Here is a 10000-nt window from a genome sequence, read left to right as displayed (position 1 = left end):
CATCTCTCCCCCCCATACACACACACACATCTCCTCCACACATATATCCCCCCACACATACATACCTCCCCTCCTCCCCCCAACATGCATACACATCCCCCACCACACACAAAGCCCAACTCAGGACACACACACAGAAGCAGCAAACAGACAGGCACAGAACCATGCATCCGAGTGCCTGAGAGCCATGCATCACCGAGGCACTGATTCCTTACTAAGGTCAGAATAATACACATTTCTCAGTGGCTTGAAGGGCGTGTTTATCGGGAGGGGGGGAGGGGGAGGGGTGGAGGAACTCGCCACCTGCGCAGAGGAGGAGGGGGGGGGTCTGGGGGAAGAGGGGATGGATGAGAAGAAGGAGACGGAGGAGATGGAGGAGAGAGAAGATGGGAGAGAAGATGGAGAAGGAGAAGGAGAAGGAAGCGGGGGGATGGAAGAGGGGAGAAGGAGGAGAGGGTGGAGAGGGAAGGGGATGGAAGAGAAGGAGGAGAGGGTGGAGAGGGGAAGAAGGGAGAGGGAGGAGGAGAAGGAGGAGAAGAAGGAGAGGGAAGGGGGGGGGAGGGGGCTGAACCACACAGAACGTAGCTTATCTTCTCCGTCAATATTCTTATCGCAGATTTAGATAGAATTACAGAGGGGGGTTTGAGGAAAACTCCAGTCTATTAAAAACTGAGAGGAGGACAAACATCATTACGGCTATTTTGGTGTCCCGGAGCGGGGCCGATTTTGAGAAAAAGGGGAGGGACAGAGTGGGGAAGAAGAAAAGGAGGAGAAGAAGGAATGGAAATGCAGGAAAAGAGGAAAAGAGGTAGAGGTAGGAGAGAAGGAGGGGGTGGGGGAGGAGAAAGAGAAGAGGAAGGAGAAGGAGAGAGAAAAGAAGGAGAAAGAGAAAGAGAATGAGAATGAGAAGGAAAAGGAGGAGGAAAAGAAAAATGAGAAGGAGAAAGAGAAGGAGAAGGAGAAGAAGGAAAAGAAGGAGGAAAATGAAAATGAGAAGGAAAAGGAGCAAAATTATGAATACGAGAAGGAGGAGAACGATGAAAAGGAGAAAGAGGAGGAAAAGGATGCCGACGAGAACGAGAAGTAGGAATAGGATGATGATGATGAGGAGGATAACGATAAAAAATATTGTAATAATAATAAAGATAATAATAATGATAATAATAATAATAATAATAATAAAGAAATATAATAAATAATAATAATAATAATAATAATAATAATAATAATAATAATAATAATAATAATAATAATAATAATAATAATAATAATAAAATAATAATAAAATAAAAAAAAAAAAAAAAAATAAAAATAAAATAAAAAAAAAAAGAAAAAATAAATAGAAAAAAAGGAAGAAAAAGGAGAGAAGAAGAAAGTAGGTGATAAGAAGAATAAGAGAAGAAGAAAAAAGAAGAAAAGAGAAGAAATAGAAGAATAAAGGGGAAGAAGAAGAGAGTAGGAAAGGTAGGTAGATAAGTAGGCGAAAGACAAAGTGATAAGGAGAAAAGAGGAGAAAAAGGAAGAGAGAGGAGAGAGAGTGAAGCGGAGAGAGAGAGGAAAGAAGAGAGGAAAGAGAAGAGATGAAGAGAGAAGAGAAGAGAGAGAGAAGAAGAGAGAGAGACAAAGAAGAAGAGACAGAGACAGATAGATAGATAGATAGATAGACAGAAGGATGGAGAGACAGAGATAGACGGCCAGACGGACAGATAGATAGATAGATAGATAGATAGATAGAGAGAGAGAGAGAAGAGAAAAGAGAGAGAGAGAGAAAAGAGAGAGAGAGAGAGGAGAGAGAGAGAGAGAGAGAGAGAGAGAGAGAGAGAGAGAGAGAGAGAGAGAGAGAGAAAGAGAAAGAGAGAGACAGAAAGAGAAAGAGAGAGAGAGAGAGTAAAGCAAACCAAGAAGAGGAGAGGTTTGGGGGGGGGGGCGGGTTAGGTCAACCTTCCAATATTTTTTGTTAATGAAAGTTTGTTTTATGTCTGCTCTTTGGACAAGGATAACCCAATGTTTGTTTGTTTGTTCTTCCGGCGTAACATGGTAGCAGGGGGGTGGGGGTGTAAGGAGAAGGGGTTGAGGGAGGTTGTGTGCGTGTGGGGAGGGGGGGGGTAGGTAAAAAGGGGGGGGGGGTTAAGGGAAGCGTGGGAGGTAAGGAGACTGAGAGACGGAGGGGTGGATGAGGGGAAGAGTGAAATCCAAGGGTAAATAAACAAGAGAAGGGAAGAGAGTGAAGAACGACATACACACACATACACAAGCGTAAGTATACTCACACGGGCACATACACGAGGTCACACGCACACATTAGCCAAGCACGGGGAAATGGGAATGTTGGTTGAATAAATATGTGAATAAAGAGGACGAAAGAGAGAGAGAGAGAGAGAGAGAGAGAGAGAGAGAGAGAGAGAGAGAGAGAGAGAGAGAGAGAGAGAGAGAGAGAGAGAGAGAGAGAGAGAGAGAGGAAAACGATAGGATGAAAAAAAAAGAGATGGAAACAGAAAGAGAGATGGAGAGAGAAAATAGCCAAAAAAGAAACGAAGAGTGAAAGAGACAGAACGAAGAGCAAATCAAAATAGGAAGAGAAAGAAAAACAAGAAAAAGAAAACCAGATAAACCAACAAACGAGAAAGAGAGTAGTGAGCGAGAGACCTTACAGCAACCTGCAACAAGCAAGGTCAAACCGCGCTATAAACTTTATGGACCTTATCTCTGTATGATATCTCAACACGACACTCAGAGTGCCAGATGGAGCCATATTCATTTTTCATCATCATGATTCTCCTTTTCACCATTCGTATAAATTGTAAGAAGATCGTAGGAGGCAGAAGGGGGGCGGGGCGGGGGGGGGGGATGTGCGCTGAAAATGAAGAGAATAGAGTAAATATGGATTCTTGTTTATTTCTTTTATTTCCTTATCAATGATTTCCTTCATCAAAACATTTGGTGGAATTTGTGTGATAATCCTTTCTGTTTCTATCTGATGTGATAAGCCAGAGACAGAGGGAATGTGCGCGCGCGTGTTTTGTGTGTGTGTGTGTGTGAGAGAGAGAGAGAGAGAGAGAGAGAGAGAGAGAGAGAGAGAGAGAGAGAGAGAGAGAGAGAGAGAGAGAGAGAGAGATATAATGTAAGAGAGGGAAAGAGAAGGAGAGAGAAGGAGAGAGAGGAGAGAAAAAGAGAGAGAGAGGAGAGAGAGAGAGAGAAGAGAGAGGGAGAGAGGGAGAGAGGAGAGAGAGAGAGAGAGAGAGAGGAGAGAGAGAGAGAGAGAGAGAGAGAGAGAGAGAGGAGAGAGAGAGGAGAGAGAGAGGAGAGAGAGAGGGGGAGAGGGAGGAGAGAGAGAGAGGGAGAGGAGAGAGAGAGAGAGAGAGAGAGAGAGAGAGAGAGAGAGAAGAGAAAGGAAGAAAGAAGGAGAGAGAGAAGAGAGAGAGAGAGGGGAGAGAGAGAGAGAGAGAGAGAGAGGAGAGAGAGAGAGAGGAGAGAGAGGAGAGAAGGGAGAGAGAGAGAGAGAGAGAGAGAGAGAGGAGAGAGAGAGAGAGAGGAGGAGAGAGAGAGAGAGAGGAGAGGAAGAGAGAGAGAGAGGAGAGAGAGAGAGAGGAGAGAGAGAGAGAGAGAGAGAGGAGAGAGAGAGAGAGAGGGAGAGAGAGAGAGAGAGAGAGAGAGAGAAAGATAATGAATTGGAAAGGATATAGTCAGTAGTAAATACAAAGAAATAAAGATAAATGGTAATGAATAATTAATTGATGTAAACATGGAGTAGGGAGAAAAAATATGACGATGCAATGATAGTAATAGCAGTGATAATAATAATAATAATAATAGTAATAATAATAATAATAATAATAATAATAATAATAATAATAATAATAATAATAATAATAATAATAATAATAATAATAATAATAACAATAATAATAAAACATAGGTACCAGGAAATAAAAAAGCAACAACATAAAAACAGAATGAGCAAGGAAGATCATAAATAAAAAAAAGAAGAAGTAAAAATGAATAAATAAACGTCAGAAAAGAAGGTATACATCGCGGGATAAAAAGTAAACACGCAAGAAGCGTCCCAAAATAGAGAAAAAAAATGTATAAGCATACAGGAAGGACAGCCGTGGGGAAAAATGAGGGCGGCAGTGGGCCAGGGTGGGCGTGGGGGGGAGGGGACGGGTGGGCAAGGGCGTGAATGGGCGCCTCAATGGCTGGACTGCCCTGGCGCCGGAGTGTGACACGATGTCTCCTCTGAACTCGAGTAATAGAATCTGCAGACCTTCCTTTTTCTTCGTAATTCATTCTCATGCGTCTTTTCGAATATAAATATATCTTTTATGCATATACATTCACGCTCCCTTTTCTTTTGGTGGCCATTCATCCTCTGGGAATCACGTCGCGTCACTTGGCTGGACCATGTGTGGCTCCATTATATAATTTGTCCACATATCTCATGATGTCATTAATGCCAGCACCTTTAAGGGGTCTGAGGGGAGGGGGAGGGTTGTGTCCAAGATGGGTAGCGTAAGGGTGATTTTTCGTAATCTAAGAACTCCATAGTAGTCCTTACTGCGGCAAAACGGTTGGTGCAATTTGGCCACAGGACGACAAGTGGGTTAAACCGGGGTTGAGTAATGGTTGGCCATTGTGAATAATTCTCCCTTTTCATTCTTGGGATTATTTAGAGGCGTTTCTCCTGTCCGTCCCCTTGTTCTTAGTATTGTTTGTTTATCCTTTCTTGAGGTCTTAAACCTTTGTATCTACTTTAGGCCGGGATTGGCGCTCCTGCGAGACTCGAATTTAAGTCGCATTCTACCTCAGTTGAGAGTCGGGCGGTAGATCACTATGAAAGGGAGAGACCAATTGCACTTCGCTCCATTCAGTCAGAGCCCAAAGACGATGTTCCTTTTGACCTTAATTTTTTACAGCTTTTTATATTTTGTATATATTTTTATATGTTTTATTCGATTGTTTGTTGTTCATTTATCCTTGTGTCTTAATACATAATATGGGCAGCAGTAAACACACCCACACGCAAGCACGCACGCACACACACAAATGCAAGCACACACACACACACACACACACACACACACACACACACACACACACACACACACACACACACACACACACACACACACACACACACACACACACATACACACACACACACACACACACACATCCTTTGTTTATTTCCAACCTCTTGCAGCATGTGAAGGATTGCAAACACGAACAAGGGGTAATAATACACAAATCTTCCATCAGGAAATTCTGTAATACTGCTTACAACACTGGTACAATTACAAACTGGTAAACAACAGGTAAATGCAAGATAAGAATAACTTAATAGGAACTACACGTAAAGTACAATAAGAAGAATCGTGATCGGCGTTTAAATAGAAAGATACACTGATCACAGGGAATCATATGGAATAAGGTTTAAACTCCTATAACTGAGATTACACAACAAATAGTGAAGGTTACAGTTCTTTGTACAAGACATTCATGTATTCATGTGCAAATGTTGCCCACGAAAAGCGGTTGTATGTATAGCTTTCACACACAGGCTTCTAGAGTATTATTATTATTATTTTTTTTTTTTACATCTTCACTTATTTTGTCTTTTTAGCATTTCGCTTTATTATAGTAGTCAACTATTTCTTTCATATGAATGTCATTACCTATTGACAGATCATTTCTTTTTATCCTCATTCATAATCTGTTTACCTTTTTTTTATCATCCAACTGTCCATTCATATTCTTTTTACACAAAAATGAAAACCCAAGAATCCACGATAATCTCAGCGTGGAGTGGAGTGGAGTTCCACGCCGGGCCGCAGTGAGGTGGAGTCCCCCGCCGCAGCCCGCGCGGAGGAGGGGTTGGAATTCAGTTTTATCACAGATACTCTCGTGCAATGATGGGTGAAGCTCCGGCCGGGGAGAAGGGGGCACTCCGCCCACGCAAAGCCCCGCCCACACGGAATGGGTCACGCCCATTGGTTGGCGGCGCGCCTGGGTATGGTATGGCGGAGGCGGGATGAAGGGGATGAGGAGGGGGAAGTGGAGGGGGTGAGGATAGGAAGGAAGAAGGGGGGAAAAAGAAAGGAAGGAAGGAAGAAGAGGAAAGGGAGGAAGAAAGGGAGAAGGAAATGGAGAAGGCAGAGAAAATGGGTTATGAGGGTATGCTGATATAACGTAGAATACGGGAAGGGAAAGAGAGGGGAAGAGAAATAAAGAGGGAAACAAGACGAAAGGAGGGTAACCGAAAGAGGGAAGAGGGAAGGGTAGCAGAGAGGATGGAAGGTTTAAGGGGTGAGTGAAGAGGATGGAGGATTAAAAAAGGGAAAAATTGAAGGAGGATGCGTCAGGGTCCTGAGGACATTCAACGGTCAGCCGCCAGTCCGAAAGGCTCTGAGTGCCAAGGGGCGGGGGGGGGGGGGTGAGGAAGACGGGAAGGGGGAAGGGAAGAGGAGGGAATGCTGAAGGTGACGTTCAACAAAAGGACATGAGGGAGGAGGAGGAGGAGGAGGAGGAGAAGAAGAAGAAGAAGAAGAAGAAGAAGAAGAAGAAGAAGAAGAAGAAGAAGAAGAAGAAGAAGAAGAAGAAGAAGAAGAAGAAGAAGAAGAAGGAGAAGAAGAAGAAGAAGAAGGACAAGGAGGAGAAGGAAGAAGCAGAAGAAGAAGATGAGGGACAGGAGGAGGAGGAAGAGAGGAGGAGGAGGTAAAGGAGGAAGTCTGACAGGAGAAGGCCGAGAAGGAGAGAGAGAGAGGGGGGGGGGGGGCACGGCGGAGAGGCGGTTAATGATAGTGAAGGTTGAGGATGGTGACAGGGTGACGCAAGGGTACTGGTGGTTGTCGCAGGCGGATGTCACTAATAATGCTTGGTTTTCGTGGTCGTGTGGGCTGCATTGTGACAACATGTGCTTGATGACACGGTGCATGACGACCAGTGCATGACGCGTGTGCTTGGTGTTGTGGAGGGGACAGTGTGAGGGGCAGTCAAGGCTGACCCTGACTGGGAGCACAACCATGATCAGTTAGAGGAAGTGGCCGAGGGGGACCGTCTTCTGTGGCCTCAAGGCGTGTGTTCGCGTGTGTATGTGCACATATGCGTCTAGTATAAGTACTCATGTAGGTGCGCATGTATACCTAAATTGTGTGCGCGTGCGTGTATAACCTCCAATGCCTGCAAATGATCGTCTTTCACACAGATAGGAGGTCCGAGGTAGCTCTCGCCTGCCCATCTCGCTGCCGTCACACAGCTGGGGTCCCCAGCACGGCAGCTGGTCTCCAACCCCAGCTGGCCAAGGAACAAAGTCATGTGAAGTACTTGAATTCAAGAATCTATCATACTTTTGTATGTACACATGCAGAGAATACTCATACAACTACAGTATTCACATTTGGTGTCTAGCAAGGCACGTATACTAGGACACTACTTGTGCGATCTACGTTTCTTTCATATTTTAATATAATGTACAGAAATATTCGTGTTAGTTTTTTTTACAACTGTTACCTCTGTCTGTAACAATTGCTACTATGTCTAACAGTCTCCGCAACAGGTGTAACAATAGTTATGAACCTAACAGTTGTTACCTATGAAGCTGTTACATTCTTGCCCTTTCTTTCGTTCTAACAGGTGTTACGATCCATAACAGCTGCTACTCTTCCTGACAGGTGACAGTTGAAGGTTTGATTGCACCTGGCTTGCTCCGCCTTGGGCAGCTCCAGGCGACCTCAGCGCCACCTGTCCCTCCGACGGGCATCTTGGCGGACCTTGTCGATCAAGGTTCTGAGGGTGGCCATGGCGTCGTCCAAGCCCTCGCCCGTGAGCGCGCACACGGGCGCCACCGCCCACACCACGCCGTGCGCCTCGCCCAGACCCAGACTCATGGCCACCTCTTGGGCTGTGCGGGCGTGAATCTGGTCCTGCGGGAGAGAGAAGGGAAACAGAATTAGCCGCTGAAGATGGCAAAGAAAGCAAGATAAAAAAGGTCTTACTCTTAAATCTTCCTGTTTTATGACCTAACAATAAAGACATCAAAAGCTCAAAAGCGCTCCCTGTCCTCGCCAAATTTCTCACATGAAAGGACCTCGACAGAAAGTTCCGTCAGCGTCGCGCCGATCGTCTAGGAAGCGCCGTCGACAAAGGCCCAACAAAGGCCTGCAGTGCAAGATAATCCCTGCCTTCCCCCCCCCCCCCCACCGCCTACGCCCCCTTGTCCCCCGCCAGATCACACGTAACAACACGACAATGGCCCAATGACTGAAACCCGAAGGACCCTGCTCCGGCTGAAGGGGAGGAATGCCAAGCCGGAGGAGGCGACCCGGACGCCTGCGCGCTGGCCCTCCTTCAAAGGCATTCCTCCTTTATCGTTATGGGGGTCATTATCCCATTCACTTTTGCCGCTGCGTCGCGAAGGATAGAACTCGCGCGCGTTAAGTGTGCGAGCTTAGAACCCCAGATGCACCACTGCCTGTTTCAATCTCATGACGACTTCATTGCAAATTATTAATTATCCGTGAGATGGTGAAAGAACATCCATCCCCCCTTTTAATGATGATTCTCAACCATACAAACACGCATTGCTCTTGAGGGGGCGGGCCTGGCATACCACAGCGCACGTCCATCAAGATCGAGACGAGAGATAAAGAGCGAGAATGTTTGGATCCATTTTAGTCTTCCTCCACTTGAGATGCCGTCGCCCCCGACCCTGCCTTGTGGGTGATAATGGAACTTGTGCAACTGCAATGGATCTGCCATCTAGGGCCATTCTCGTCCGGGCTAAATGGAAGGAATCATTTTACGGTCAACATTTTTTTTTTCTTGTTATATCTCTCATCGCCTCATCGGAGGCTCTCCTCTCTTTCCTTCTATTTCTTTCTCTTTCTCTCGTTCTCCCTACCTTTCTTTTTCTTTCTCTATTTCCCACTCTCCCTACCTTTCTATCTTTTTATATCTCATTCTCTGTTTTCTATTCTACCAACCTTTCTTTTTATTCCTATTTCTTTCTTTCTCTCACTCTACCCACTAAACCTATCTAACTATATCATTCCTCCCCTTTCTCGCTCTCTCATTATCAGTCACACACTTCAGTCTACGGTTGATTGAAACAAAGACACCTCAAAGGTCAGATGTCAACTACACATCAAAGGAATGTCACACCTACGCCCCGTGATCAGCACGAGTTCAAATCACTGCCACAGTCTTCCTTCCCCTCCCTCTCCCCCCTCATCTCCCTTCTCCTTCCCCTGCCCTGTCTTCTCCCTCTCCATCTGCTCCTGTTGCTACCACTTCCCTATCACATCCACCCCTTACCGTCCCTCCCTCCCTCCCTCCCTCTCCCTCTTCCTCCTTCCTAACCCCTACCCCTCTCCCTCCCCATCCCCTCCCTTAACCCTAGTCACTCCCATCCCCCTTCCCGTCACCCTTGTCAGGCTCTAGAAACAAGGCGTTGACAAGCATCCTCCTACGCGGTTCCCACACATCGTCACCTTTGTGTCTCCTCCCTCATACCCTCCTAATACCTCATCTCTATTACCCTCCCTCTTCCCCTCATACCCCCTAATACCTCAACTCTAATACCCTCCATCTTCCCCTCATCCCTCACCCTAACCAACATTACATAAGAACTCGGCATTGTCAAGACCAATCGCAGCCATACCCTTCACCCTTTGCCGTAGTGGGTATAGGGTGTGATTGTTATCCATGCCGTGTGTGTCGCTCCTTCCTCTCAGACTAGCGTGACTAGTTCTCCGTGAATGAATTGGGTCTACACGGTTTGTTATTACGCTGCGAAAGGAAAATTGTGCGTGAAATGTGTTATTCATGTGATATTTAGTGTGTTTGTATGATCTTATTCATACGGTTCGCATACCAGAGTCGTTGACGCGCACAGACGCACACACTCACTACCTCCCACGCCGGCAAAGGCAAGCCGTGTGCATCCCGCTTGCTTATTTCTGTAAGCCCCTTTGACATAACAAACCGCCAAGACCTTTCCGACGAA

General features: G+C 45.9%; 1 protein-coding gene across 1 annotated transcript in view; it reads right to left on the bottom strand.

Annotated features, from left to right (window-relative positions):
• Positions 1–5247: 5247 nt before the first annotated feature.
• The window catches only part of LOC119592886 (ADP-ribosylation factor-like protein 4C), a 16921-nt gene continuing 12168 nt past the window's right edge, over positions 5248–10000 (bottom strand). Inside the window, exon 5 of the mRNA XM_037941784.1 lies at positions 5248–7919. Within this exon, the coding sequence (XP_037797712.1) occupies positions 7728–7919 (192 nt within the window). The 3' untranslated portion in view covers positions 5248–7727. The remainder of the gene's footprint in view (positions 7920–10000) is intronic.

This window comes from Penaeus monodon, chromosome 3 (genome assembly GCF_015228065.2).
Source record: "Penaeus monodon isolate SGIC_2016 chromosome 3, NSTDA_Pmon_1, whole genome shotgun sequence".
NCBI lineage: Eukaryota > Metazoa > Arthropoda > Malacostraca > Decapoda > Penaeidae > Penaeus > Penaeus monodon.
The sequence above is the reverse complement of the archived record's forward strand: the minus strand, read 5'-3'. Positions and strand labels throughout refer to the sequence as shown.